At 42.4% G+C, this 15,269-nt stretch overlaps 1 protein-coding gene across 1 annotated transcript in view; it reads left to right on the plus strand.

The window, feature by feature from the left end:
* RAB2A (RAB2A, member RAS oncogene family) overlaps window positions 1–12,917 on the plus strand; it is a 79,463-nt gene extending 66,546 nt beyond the window's left edge. Inside the window, exons 7-8 of the mRNA XM_083187149.1 lie at window positions 2,535–2,603; window positions 9,994–12,917. Of these exons, the coding sequence (XP_083043275.1) occupies window positions 2,535–2,603; window positions 9,994–10,086 (162 nt within the window). The 3' untranslated portion in view covers window positions 10,087–12,917. The remainder of the gene's footprint in view (window positions 1–2,534; window positions 2,604–9,993) is intronic.
* Window positions 12,918–15,269: the final 2,352 nt, after the last annotated feature.

The following is a 15,269-nucleotide window of genomic DNA, read 5'->3' on the forward strand; positions in this document are numbered from 1 at the left end:
CTTTAGCGGTTTCAATTTGACATATGTAATCCTTGTGAAGATTCAGCCATCTTATTATATGGCTGAAGGTCCATGGTCATGCATGTTGTAGTCTGCGCATCCACCTCAGATCAGTCCGTTATTGAAAATCTGAGTAGCTCTATGGTCCTACAGCATGGCCACGGGAACGAAGATGCCGAAGACCCTATGGTATATTCAATGCCGATCAGGTGAGCTATGACTGTGAGCAGTGCCTATTGCTTGCCGTCATAGCCCGCCCTCCGTATTCAACTGACCCCCTGCACTCGCCGTTTCCACCTCGCTATTTCTGAAAAAGCGAGGTGGAAACGGCGAGTGTGGCCATCAAAGCGTCGAGGCTTGCAGCTATACGCAGTGGGCTTGCTGCATTAGCCATGAACTTTGCTTTCGGGGAATGAGAGGACGACGAGGATTCTCCCGGAACACAGTGTAGGGAGAGCGGCCGGTGAGGGGGTTAAACGGCGAGGATGGCTTGTTTTTGGTGATCCTTGCCAAAATTCTGCCATCCTCGCCATAAAAAACCCTTGCCAGCCGCATTGAATATACCACCTTGTCGTTGGGCGAGAAAGACCCCAAAAATGGTTACGTCGTGTCTGCGTTTTTGGCGCTACTCCCTGTAATAGCCTACAAATGGTGCCGCATTGTCACTTACTCCTTTCTGCAAACATTGTCTCATAACCACTGCAGCAAAGTGAAACAGATGCCTATGCAGGCCGCCAATAACCCAGTAAAAATCATATTACTATTACATATACCTGAACTGGGAAAGAGCAAACTAGTCCTAGTCTATGAGTGCTGAAAAGTGGCATCACCACTTGTGCCTGTTTCCCCTCCCCCCTCTAATCCAGTCCTCTTGCGGAACGCATACTCTAGTGTGTCTCGTTCCTAATAACAGTCCGGTCTTTGTATACGGTGTAGAATGCCTGGCTCTGTCTGTAGTATTTTACATTTCTTGAAGTCTGTAATATAAATATAAAAGTGTATAGTGGTATTTTTGTGTGTGAGGACCCAGTGACAACCTAGGGAGAGAAGGTGCTCAGCAATCCCCTTCTCTCTGCCTGTAGATAAGTGGCGCTGCACTCTACGGAACATAAACCATTGCAAGTGTCATCTTCCCCCAGTGCACTCTGTTGAAGCGTAACATCTCTAGTGTCTGCTGCCCAATGTTAGTAAGGTCACCATTAATATTTAATGGCTCTAGCTCGGCAGCAGGCAGCTCGTAAAAGTGTGCCTGCTATCTGTTACTGCGGTGACTTCATAGCTGCTCTGTAATTTCACCATTGGTTAATATAGCTGCCTGCCCTGACAATTCGGAGAGGATTTCCGGACTGTGGAATTGATGTTTCCAAAGCCCAATTTAACACTTTCTACAGCAGAACCACATTGTGTCCTATTTTTAGAGAGAATAAAACTCTCTGGGCAATGTTTGATACAGTAGGATTTATGTTTTTATTTTTATTTTTTAAACACAATCTAAAATACAAATTAATTGCATTGCTTATGGGATTGATAGGTGCCCCCTCCATTCTGCTTTCGGGAGTTGAGCGGACACTAGGATATTGGTGTGTGTTTGATCAAACAGTTTAAAAATAAAAGCATTGTGGTGTGAAGGCCAGTACACACGGGGCGATGGGAGCCCTGTGCTTAGCACACATTGCTAGCACACGTGTGATGCACCAGTAATCTTTGTGGACCAGAGAACACTGGCGATCTAACTAGATTTTGACTGCGTGCAGTCAAGATCTAGTCCAGTTATATCGACGCGTGGGGCCATGCATCGCCTCCGCTGGTTGGCATACACATGGGGCGATGTGTGATTAATTGCTAAGCAATCTAGTCAGATTGCTTAATTGCTTAGAAATAGAAATGCATTTGTCCCGTGTGTACAGGCCTTAAGTACAATGCATATTTGTTATTTACAGACAAAATCTTTTCAATAGCAAAGAGATGTTTCCATATTTAAAAAATATAATAAGTATTAGCTGCCTTTACAGTGGGAGTTCTATATTGAGAACATAACCTGTTGGCTGGAGATAATGCAGTGGTTTAAAGTTGCATAAAATACAGAAACCATGAATATAATACATTGGTGGCCTTTTTGGCACATTACTCCCAATGATGAGTCTTCCAACTCGCACAGAATCTAGGTAGGGCTGGGTGCACAGCTCAGCGACTGAATCGCTCATTTTGGCCCCTTCTGAGCGATCGGGTTCATAATATCACCCAGTGTGTACACGTCGAATGATTGTGCTCTTCTGCGGGTCTTTAGCGCCCTCCTCGTCTTTTGCACATGTACCAATGACAGAGTACATCGTTAATGCCCCTGGCATTGGAAGGTGTGTGTATTTTATATACTTGCTGATGCCGAGTCCTCGCAGCCGCCAATATCGGTCCGTGTGTACAGAGCATTACCTATTAGTCACTTGATGTGTCGTCCTGATATATCTGCCATTGGCTTTGCTCACACTATCTGTGAACGATCACAAGTTAATGTTTAATCTGTTTTTGTGTTTCAGGCATTCATAAATACAGCAAAAGAAATTTACGAAAAAATACAGGAAGGAGTCTTCGACATTAATAATGAGGTAATTGTTATTTGTGGTGTTTTTTGCCTATTTATTCATCTTGCGTTACCGTTCATAGAATGTTTTTGTGCCATTATTAGACATGTGCGATGAGGTCACTAGTGGCTGGTGTCTTTGTGTTGTCACATGGTATGCGCACCTTTCTGATGCACGGTAGCAGGGGGCAGGCCCTTAGTGGTGAAGCTGTGTTTACTGCATTAATAAAATAAGCGTTAGAATTTTGTTTATTTGTTCTCGGCCTGTAAACTGGATTCTTTACCTGGGAAAAAAAAAAAATAGAAATGTATATTAATATGCTTACCATACCTTCCCTTTAAACTGGGACACTCATGGATTGCACAGGTTCTCTGGTTGATTTAAAACCAGGTGAACTGTAGGCTTAAAACCAGCAGCCACAGAACCGGTGTCCATTGATTCCCCTTTCACATTACCCAAATAACCCAGGTTATTGCCTGGTCGTCCCGGGTTGAGGTGTGGTGCACCAAACCTTCTAACCCAGGTCGAACAACCCGGGTTAGAAGAAAGGTTAAAAAAGGGGCGCCGTTTGTATAAAGGGCTACCCAGGTTTAATGTGATTGTGTCAGGCCCGGTATAGTGATCCCGGGTCTGACTCGTGTTTGCGGTGTGAAAGGGGTATTCGTGTCCCGGTTTAAAGGGATAGTATGTTAAGCCTATACATAAAGAACTGATGCTAATGCAGAGTTTTTCCATGAAAGATGTCCGTTTAGAGAATGTTGATAAATACTAATGACCACAAGGAGGTGCAGTGGAGGCACTCTCTCTCAGGGTTTGTGATGTCTCTGGGTCAGGGGTTGCAGACGTTGGCAGAGCATTGTGGGAAAGCTCCAGCAGCCCTGCAGCTGCTTACACTACATGTGGCCTGTGAGTAAATGGAGGACTTAAATTTCAAGCACTAGCTGTTCGCAAAGCACAGATACTGCAAGGGTCGCCACCTGGCTCAGTTCTGGCTGCCACAGGACTTGTTCTCTTTTGTTTTCCTTCTTTGAGACAAGGCTGACTGCTGATTTTGGTTCATTAACAGTTTGCAGTCTGTCCAAATACATTTTTCCCCCCAGAGTTTACCGTTCCTAGTTGGATCCTTTGAAGTTTCTTTTGTGAATCCGTATCTATTCTCCCTACATTTATTATCCATTTTGGTCTGGATTCAGCCATTATGCTAATACCTTATAGAGACTGTAAATCCCCCATTGCTAGCAATTGATCTCGCAGCCATATTCCCATCTATTCTGAGTGTGACAATGCTTTGCTGTAATTGCTGATGACCCCAAGAGTCATTTTGGAGAAAAAAAAATGTAATTAAACCAAGAAGTTTACAGTATATAGTTCCACTTTCTCAGTGATAGGTAATTTTACTTTTCCACCAAAGACCAAGATCTTGGAACAGCGTTCGAAACTCGCTCAGACTCAAGACACACCTCTTTTCCACTGCTGCACCTATCCTGGTGCAGTACCATTCCTTGCTAGGGACCTCCTCTCCTTGAGCAGGAATGGCTCTCCCCGTGCTGGAAATGGGTCCCAGGCAGGACAACTTGGTATATCGGTTTCAACTGCAGCTGACTTGGGACAACCCTGAATGGTATCCCTGGGTTACTGGACCTGGGTGGTGCGGTTACTACTGACAACGATACTGGGTTAATGTGTGTTCATGTTCTATAACCCAGGATTTTTAAGTCCATGAAAACAACTTTATCCTTGAATTGCATTGTGTTAGAAGGATTGATGGCCTGTATATTTATTTATTGCCAGTTTCTTATATAGCGCACACATATTCCGCAGCGCTTTACAGAGTATAGTTGAACATTCACATCAGTCCCTGCCCCAGTAGAGTTTACAATCTATATTCCCTACCACATGTACCGCACACACAGACATTCTAGGGTTAATTTTGTTGGGAGCCAATTAACCTACCAGTATATTTTTGGATTGTGGGAGGAAACCGGAGTACCCGGAGGAAACCCACGCAAGCATGGGGAGAATATACAAACTCCACACAATTAGGGCCATGGTGGGTATCGAACCCATGACCTCAGTGCTGTGAGGCAGTAATGCTAACCATTACACCGTCCGTCTATGTCATATTTCACATGTTAACATTTGTGTGGAAACACTAGTTCAAAAATGCAGGCCATTATACATGTACCCCTCTATGTAGTTTTGAAAGTGCCTATTGCAGAGGTTCCCAATCTTTTTTGAATCACGGCACCCTAGAGTATCAATATTTTTCAGGGCACCCCTAGGCCAAAGTTTGTTACCAAGAATATAAAAAAAAAATGTAATGAAATAAGTTGTGATTTAAATGTCATGCTTAGTTCCAGTTATGTGGTGAGGAACACGATTCACTTCTGTTTCCCCACATATTTTATAATTGGAAGCCACAAGCACTGATGCCTGTTTCATTGGCCATAAATTATTTGAATTGGTTCTGGACCAACAACCTGAGGCACCCCTGCAAGTGCTCCGAGGCACCCCAGGGAGCCTAGGAGCACAGTTTGGGAACCACTGGCCTATTGGTATGCGAGCCCTCCCGTGGAGCTGCCAGAGAGATCAGGTCTGACTTGTCCTTATGACAAGTCGGCCTAATGTATGGGGGTCTTCAGTTACCTACAGGAATATCCCTACTACAGAGGCACAGAGCCTGTAATGCAGGCATGTCCAACCTGCGGCCCTCCAGATGTTGTGAAACTACACATCCAAGAATGCCTTGCAATAGTTTTAGCATTCCCTAATAGCAATAATATGGCAAGGCATGCTGGGATGTGTAGTACTCTCTCTCTCTCTCTCTCTCTCACTCTCACTCTCACTCTCACTCTCACTCTCTCACTCTCTCACTCTTTCTCTGTGCATATACATTGGGCGATATGTTGAACAAGATAGTTCATTTTGCACATTCTGAGCAATATCCTGCAAAATATCGGCCACTGTGTATACAATGAACGATCCACACTGCCGCAGGTCATTAACAAGGGTTTCTGTCTCCTACATGCAGCTCCATTTTGCGTTCTCAAAGAGCTGCATACAGTAGTACTAGACTCCAGTTAGATCAATAGTCATCCATTATATCATTCGGTGTGTGTGCACAATATTGTTTGTGCAGGACGCCGGAAAGTTCAAGGGCAGTTATTCAGCCATATCGTTCACTGAACACATTGTCTGGATCAGGGGTAGCCAACTCCAGTCCTCGAGAGCTACCAACAGTTCGCATTTTCCAGCTCACCTCGCAGGTACACAGGTGCACTCATTACTGACTAACACATTTTAAAAGATCCACAGGTGGAACTAAATACTTCACTTGTGACTCTGTAGGGAGACCTACAAAACGTTAACCGTTGGTAGTTCTCAAGGACTGAAGTTGGCTACCCCTGGTCTAGTGTGTATGGGCCTTACCACGCAGACACACATACACGCACACACACACACACACACACCCCTTGCACTCCAGTACTCCCTACACTCATGTGCACTTTCTCTTATCAGCTAGAGTAGCTCTTGTCCTTCAGCACCGCCTTGTACCTTCCAAGAGATGGTCTATGCCAGTGTGACTGTACAGGCACATCTTCTTGTCAGACACTGGTACTGCTGCCCGTACGAGTCCTGTTCTCTAATCTCCAGTGGTTTATCCCAGCATCCTCCAGCCCCTCACACCACGTCTGTATACTGCTGTTGCTCACCCTCCCCGTCTCCCGGCTATTATCTCATCGTCTTTGTCTCTCACAGTGAGAGTGGAATATGACACAAGGGGGGAGGGGTGGTCATGAATAATCCTTAACCAGTAACACCAATATAAAAACCTGTAGGAAAGTTGCTCATAATGGTGTAGAAGTTCCCTCTTCCTGCTTTATTACAGCGCCTGGCTGCTAGACTGCACCTTTATAGAGATCCGGCTGCCGTCTGTGCTACTTAACTGGCGCAGCGCCAAAGTCTGGCTCCGAGTCCTCGAGAAGTTGCTACCAGCCGAGAGGGGGCAAAACCAATGAGCCATAGGGCATGCTTTTTATTAAAACACAGTCAAAAGAAAGCCTAGAAACCACATCAGCTGCTGTCAATACCGAGCCATTGCCAGAAACCCCCAAGGCTACTACACTTGCAGAACTGCCAAGCACTATAAATCTGAGATTTAGTGTGACGCAAAGTTTCCTTAAGAGCTTAATTTCTGAAAGCTACTGTATTCCTTCCCTCCTCCCCTCTAAAGTGCTGTATTCTTTCGTGAAACCCACTTGAGGGAGAGAGCGTTAAGATACAAGTGTGATCTTGATGAATGAAAGGAGCTGCTCCGTGTGTGGGTTGCTGGCAAGCTGCCATGTCTTTGGGGATCATAGAAATTATTGATGACACTGAACACTTTTACGCATCTCCACAGCTGATTCAACATAGAAAATACAGGAAAACTTTGTAGCCGTCTCCTCTCAGTGGTTTAAGTGTTGGTTTAAGCTCCAGAATAAAATTGATATCGCTGCTTTGCACAGGTCAAGTGGATGACGTGCAAGGAGGAGTTTCTGCCAGTCGCTTTAGTTTGACATATGCTCTCATAGCGTTAGGCGGAATGGGTATGTTATAACCCTCCCGACGGTCGTTTCTCCGACATCGGAATCCCGACTGTCAAGAGCCCAACAGGGGGGGGGAGCGCATTCAAGCCCCTTGTCGGCTCGGTGGCTCACTGCACTCATTCTATTCTTTCTCTTTGGGGGGTCGTGGACTCTGTGTAAGTTGGGATTCCGGCTCTCGGGGTCCTGACAGTCAGAGAAACAATCGGATGTTGGAGAAACAACCGACAGAATTCCAATTGTTGGTGAGTCATCCGGCTCCCGGGCAGGACGTCCGTATTAGGGTCATTCCTTTGCCACAGACATTTGTGTACATTTTTGTTAAATCTTCACGGTACAATGGTGCTGCGCGATGCACACTCCCTCTGGCATCCTATCGCACAGCACATAAAGTCTGTGCAGCCCGCGCCTTTTGAACTAGGTCCTGATCGCATTGCATGCAATGCCATCTAGTTCAAAACGCACAGGGAATATTGTACCATATATGGGCACCTTTTAACATTATACTCCACACACAGTGTAGTTATCTCATACCGGACAGGCCAAGTCCACCACCATTTTGTAAAAAAGCCTACTCGATAATTCAGCACAGATCTTTGTATTAAAAGCGCTATAATTTTACTGGTCAACCTATGCTGAAAACTGAAGATACACCGCAACATGTTTTTTTTTGTTTGTTTGTTTTGTTTTTAACAGTATCACATATGGGACATTTTTTTTTTTTTTACTCCTTTTCACGTAATTGTTCATTAAGACGTTTGTTGGTAAATGCAGAAAATTGCCGGTTACACAGTGTACAATGTGTGTATTTATTTTTGCTGGCTTACACCCAGAAACTGAGAGAACAAGCAACAAAAGAACACAAAAAGGCTTTGTATATTTTAGCATGAACAATCTAATGTAGAATTTTGAAATAGTTTGGAAATAAGTTTTCACCTCTAAAATACGGTGTTATTAATGTGGGTGTTGCTAATAGTGCTGAACATTTTTACTTTCAACTTGGCATCATTTGCGTATGTCCCCTTCCACCCCCTCCCTTTGTATATAGCCTAAACTCAAGAGGCAGACTCAAACAAGGTCTTAACCCTTTGAGTGCCAAGTGAACATTTGATTTATCATAAAAACACCTGTAATGTTTACCTTAAATAGGAAATATAATTGTTTTTTTTTTTTACACTTTTTATTTTATTTGTATAACAAATGTGAGCGACGCTGGCATTTTTAGTAGATATTTTGCTCTCACAGATGTTGGCACTTGGTAATCTGAATACTGGGTGGCAGAATAGATATCCCTGACAGTTTTTACTTTTTATGATGAGATTCTTTCAGGTTTTGTAATTATCAACAGGGAGACCTTTTCTGCCATGGACAGCGAAGCATTCATTATAACCAGGGCTATTTTTGTGCAGGCTCCAGCAGGAACTGTGGCCCTTATTCTAGTTCACTCTTTCTGACAAAATATTTCTTAGATGGACAAAACCATGAGCACTGCAGGTGAGGCAGGTGTTACTTGTGCAGAGAGAATTAGATTTGGGTGGGGTTTTACATCTGCCTCACCTGCAGTGCTCATGGTTTTGTCCATCTAAGAAATATTTTGTCAGAAAGAGTGAGCTAGAATAAGGGCCACAGTTCCTGCTAGAGCCTGCACAAAAATAGCCCTGATTATAACTGTAAAAGCTGGTGTACACACTGTGCGATGCGTGTCCCAGAAAACCACGCAGCACGTTGTACCAATACATTGCAAAGTCACAATTATACGATGGGTACAATATATTGTTCTGATCTGCATATGAGCGAGGGGTACTTGGATAGTGGGGGTGTGCAAGGATGGAATAGCATGCAAATCGGCAGGAAATCGCGGAAAATAGACTGTTAAATCGCATCCGAATTTTGCATGCGATTTGCGGCCGATTTTGCGGGCAATGTGATAATACACAAGTACCGAGCGAGCTATCGCAATATATCACTTCTGCCGGATTAGGGGTAGGCAGACAGTGGTACGGAGTTACACATCTCCGCATTACTGCCAGGATGTGTAGGTGCCGCAGGTCGCCTACACCTGAACTCAACTTTTACTAAAAGCTTAGTTGCGTTTTTTTTTTTTCATATTTTGTAGAACACATACAATGGGGAGTATTACATTTCCACGGCTAATTGCTAGTAAAAAAAACTATTCTATTAAATAACTTTTTCCCCATTCTGAGTCGAGCGCAAAAACCCACTGATTCATTGTAAACCGCAGGGTTAATGAGGGTTAATTTTGACATGTGGCCTGATTTTTTTTTTTTTGGTACTTATGTATTATCTGGACTCCCATGTTAAATGCACCCCATTTTTTCATACCCCTACTATCCAACTATGCATGGAGTTGATTTTAAAAAGTGTGGCGAGCGCAGCGAGCCACCGTGCCCGAAGCGTGGTGAGCGCAGCGAGCCCCGCGAGGGGACGCGGTCTCATAAGAAAAACAGGAGTCCAGATATTACATAAGTACCCAAACATATATTCATCCTAATGACCTGTAATGTTTACCTTTTTATATAGGAAATATTTTTTTTTATTTGAATTTATATTACAAATGTGAGCATTTTTTGCAGATATTTTAAACCTCACAGATGTTGGCACTCAAAGAGTTAAAGCCATTCATTTTGTTTGGATCATTTTATAACCACATACCTGGCATTATTGCTATTATTATTGTTAGTAGTAGAACTAGTATTATATAATTATAGTATTTTATATAATAATATTTTGCTGAAACTGGACTTCATTAAATATAGACATTTGTACTCCTCTACAAACTTAAACAATGCTGTTTTTTTTTATTTTAGGCAAATGGAATTAAAATTGGACCACAGCACTCAACCCCAGGATCACCCGGATCGCATCTTGGAGGGCAGCAAGCTGGCGGCGGATGTTGTTGAACCTGTTTTTTCCCATCCGAAAAAGCCCGTATTGGCTCATTACTCGTTCATTGGTTAAATACATGTACTTTTACCTACTCACCTGCCCTGCCCCGCCCCGTACTCCTCCAGTGTTTCAATGTTCACTTTAAAAAAGGAAAGATTTTGGAAATTGTATACATACCGTATCTATTTGCTTTTTTGATTTCTAGGTTATTGATTGTGGTTATTTGTTAAAATGTTGTCGTCTTGTTCCCCTAACTAAAGACTGACTTTTCAACACTAAAAATGTTTTCAGAGTATTTTAAATGGTTTATGTATGGCGCTGTGTTGACCTGTTAAAGGGGCATGAAATTAAACAATAAAAATATTTGATAATACCATTTTTCCTGTCTACCAATAAATATATATATATTATTTTTAAATGAAGGAAATAAACCCAATAAATCAACTTACATTAAAATGTAAAGACATCGGTTCTTTAATTTCGCTGGCTAGATTGCTGCCTTGCGTAATGGCTAAATTGTTCTCCATGTGCATTGCTGCTAACATTCATTGACCAATGATTGGAACAGACTGTCACGGAAATATGGCAACATGTAGTGAAAAACTTGATTGAGGCATGAAGGTCACATGCACTTCACAGTTGCCCCTCAATAGGAAGATTTCAGTTGGCAAGGTTTTTGTTTTTTAACGCTATATGAATAATGCTGCAACATTAATCATTTTAATTCAAATGAAAAACCTTTTTAATATTGGTAGATAGGAAGAATTGGGTATAATCAAAATGTTTTTGTCATATTTACTCATGTATAGTGTGCATATTTCCTAATGTAATGCTACAATATACATGCAAGCAAGGCGTGGGCCAGTGGATGAGCTGTTGGCAAGAATACCCATAATCTGCTATAGTACTCCTATCATCAAGTAAAACCGCTGTATTGTCAGTAACGGACTAGTGATAAGTCATGTTTTTATTTTAATGCAACATTTTTTTGAGTTCTCCTATTTGCACATCATATTGTGACTATGAAGTGATTATTGTTCTCTATGTAATATTTTAGAGATCATGCTGATGTAATGTATTATGCTTGATATATGTATTCTTCTAGCTCTGGGCTTGAAAATGACACATTGGCAAAGCAGCTGTACAAAACTGCAATGCAACCATCTGTTGGAATTGGGCCTGGTAGTCTGTTACCAACTTGAACAGGTCCACTCCTGATCTAGAACCTCCTTTTTGGCTAGGCCACCTAAAATGGCTTCCTCCTGCTGCAGAAATCCTGTGGATGTGTACGTAATCTGCACACCAACTTTATATTAAGTACATGTGAGAGAGAAAAATAGCTTATACAGGTATGGGGAATCTTTATCCAGAGTGCTTGGAACGTTAAGAAAGTTTTTGGTTTTCTAGGGAATTGGTAGGCTACATTCACATGAATGTTGGTTCAGCTGCCTCAAATGTGTGTTGGTCACAGGTGCACTTTAATGTCTGATGCATTCCTATCCTGAACTGAACTTAGACCTTTTGAGGGAGGTTTTGGCACAACCGAGATATGGAGATGTAAATATCACTTAGACTACGAAACCAACGGCTTATTTTTTTGAGTCTGTAACATAAAAGATTAAAGAAAACGTATCTTGTAGAAATCTGTTATTAGGTATTATTGTGCTACTTATTGGGCATGCGCATTGAGGTACTATGTAGTACCAGAAAGGGCATGTTCAATATTTTATTCTTTCCATTCTCTGTGGCCAGAAAGACGCCTATAATTTACTCCCTCCCAAATCACTTAGTAGTAAGTATGCAGCCATGAATTTGTTGACTTAGGTCATGTCTGTAAATACATTTGCTATTTTTATAATACTAAATGTGTTCCCTCTCAGTTCTTTCCCTTTCCAAATCTGATTACTGGTATAAATCATGGTTTTCTGACGCTGAAAATCCTTTCCTTTGCCTTATTATTGTGGTCTGTGTTCACAATAAAGATTTTTTTTTTCCTGTAGTCTGCTGAATATTTACAATCAAAGTTTTGTTTTTGCTATTTGTGATGCAACATTTGTCCGATCGGTTCATCTCATCTTTTCGATGTGTCGGTCCCCTAGATATGATGGAGGAAGCCATTTTGTGTGCAGAGCTAGGGTTTAATGACATCACAGAGGCCTTTATCATGGCACAGTGGCGTCACTACTTCCTAATGAGTGATTAGGCTCTACTCCTAAACATTGCTTCAGCAAACAATATGGCTGACTCCGTACGCCATCACTACCACTATCATACTTGCTAGCATTACATGCGCAATGAGTAAATGTGTCCGCCGGTTTAACAGAAAGATTTAAAAGCGTTTTTCTTTTCAACAAAGAAGCAGAATACTTTTAATTCTGTATTTATCATTTACAGTTTGTATATAAAAGTCTAAAATAACGTGCCTTGGTATATACGCCAAGCTAAGGTTGGTAGAATCAACATACTTTTTATGCTATCTACAGCTTATATAGTGCTGAATTTTAAAGTTTACGTTTTTGGCATGTTCATCCCAGTCCAGTGACTGCTGCTTTAATGTACAGTATGTTGTTTGAATTCAAACACGTGTAAAACTATATTACCCCTCGCCGTGCCAATGGTTTTGGAAACCTGTGCCAGTTGAAGGACAGGCTGACAAACATTATCATCTGTTAAGGCATGATTGCTACAAGCTTTTACATATGGAAACTATATATTTTTTTTTTTGTGTTAAACCATTTTAGTTTTTCATCTAGATCTTTGTTCAGGTGGACTTTGCATTGTCAGAATATGATGTCATAAATGTAAAACAAAACTAAATAAAATTACTTTTTCTTAATATTGTAAACTAGATCTCTTAACGACGCTGTTTATTTGTATCTGTGAGTGAGCTGCCGTACGTCGTAGGTTGTGTTACATTAACCGTTACACATTGTGTATGCTAAATGTGGAACTGTGCCATAAAATGTGCAACTTATAGAAAACAGATGGTGTGTAGACAGGTCTTGATGGACCGTATTGTTTTGTGAAGGAGATGTTAAATAATATTCTACTTGTGTGTTAAAATATATATGCACTTCTTTAGAGATCAGCTCTATAACGTATAAATGAATGGGTGCCAATATCTCATCGTTAATATTGGTCATGCTTTCTCAAGACGAGGGATGGGGATGTTCTTCTGATGAGCCTACATTCAATAAAGCTCCAACATGTCACACAGAATTGTATATTTACGGTATAATGACACAAACTTGTTTAGGTGTACAGTGATCATGTCACAGAACCCGGCTTGGGTATGGTGCACTGCCTTTGTTAATGGTAGGACAGATGTTCAAGATGAGCAGCGAGCCAGCCAAGCCAGTGCACCAAACCTGTTTCAGGGACATGATATCAGCAGCTATGAGAGAGCTCAACTGTATAGATCAGGCATTCCCAACCACGGTCCTCAAGGCACACCAACCGTGCAGGTTTTAGTGCTATCCAGGCTTCAGCACAGATGGTTTAATCAGAATCCCTCAGATACTAATTAAGTCACCTGTGCTCAAGCCTGGATATCTACAAAACCTGCACTGTTGGTGTGCCTTGAGGACCGTGGTCGGGAATGCCTGGTATAGATAGAAGTAGGGACTGATAAAATGCCGACACCATCTGTACATTGTCGGGAACGGTTATCAAACCCATACCAGTTGTGCTCTAAATATTTTTGTTTTCAACACATCTACCTTCTTGTGGTTTAAAGTGACATAGTTTGAAAATATCATCAATTTTAACCTTAGAGGCATGCTTGGTCTGTTTCTCCATATAGGACTATGGTGCTAGGCTCGATCATCCTAGCCAAGCCGCAAACACCCCCCCCCCCCCCAACTACAAACTATATGGAGGAACAGCTGGCAGCTTCACAGGGAAAGGAGCTGCCAGTATCCCGTGCCTTGTGCAATGCATTGAAGAAAGGGGAGTGGGCTACAGATTCCCTACCAGAAGGTGCCCAAAAAAGGATATGGGGCTTGGTTCCAACACCACCATTTTAAAACTCTGGGCACTTTCTTTTTTAAAACAGACTATATGTACCCATCATAGTTCTTGCTTGGTAGTTCTACTTGAATAGTTCTTGGTAAAGCAGCGCTCTCGGATTTACCACCCAGGAGCACAACTCCTATATAGATACCAAGCAAACAAGAAAAAGACGAGTAGTAACTCAGCACAAATCTCTAAATACCATGCTAATCGTATTACTATTGTGACAATTAATACTCCTTACACAGATATCTTGTATCGTTCTTTATGGGTGCAAGATGTTCACATGGAACCACATTGTCCCTATGTGTGTATATAAAGGTTTCTTTATTTCCTATCTGTCACCCTCCAATCAATACGGGAAGGACGGAGTGAAGATCTCTATATGCCGTGGCATCAGTCCCTATCTGTATAAGGAGGATTAATTGTTGCAACAATAGTAATACGCTTATCGAGGTGTCTATTTAGAGATTTGGGTACTTGTTTCATAGCACGGCACCACCGATTTTGATCGAAGTGCATCGCATGCAACATAGCGGCATGCGATTTGATTTTTAATTGTACAAGCACCCTGATGGGTGCTTACAATGTTAAATGCACCCCCATTGTCAACGCCACCCCCGCTATCAACGCCAACTCGAAGCGTGGCGAGCGTCGGCGGCGGTCCGCGTCCTCCGACCTTTTCATACCCCCACTATCCACGTCGGCGTCTAGTTGATTTTAGATAGTGTGGCGAGCCACCGAGCCCGATGCCTGGCGAGCCCCGCGAGGGGACACGGATTACTTTACGTGTATTCTGTGTCCCCTCGCGGGGCGCGTTGCGCTCGCCACACTATCTAAAATCAACTCCACGCCGACGTGGATAAGTGGGGGTATGAAAAGGTTGGAGGACGCGTACCGCTGCGCTCGCCACGCTTTGGGTTGGCGTTGATAGTGGGGGTGGTGTTGACAATGGGGGTGCATTTAACATTGTAAGCACCCAATCGCCATTTGCTGCCATGCGATGCTATGTGATATTTTATTGTACAAGCACTCCTGTTAATTTAACGGGAAGATTGCATTGCATGCATCACACACACACACCACTAAATACGGTATGCGATGGGCGCCGTGCTAGGAAACAAGTACTGAGATTTGTGCTGGGTTACCACTCATCTTTCTTTTTTTCTTATTGTTTGGTGATCAA

Source organism: Crinia signifera, chromosome 5, assembly GCF_055691185.1.
Source record: "Crinia signifera chromosome 5, ASM5569118v1, whole genome shotgun sequence".
Taxonomy (NCBI): Eukaryota; Metazoa; Chordata; class Amphibia; order Anura; family Myobatrachidae; genus Crinia; species Crinia signifera.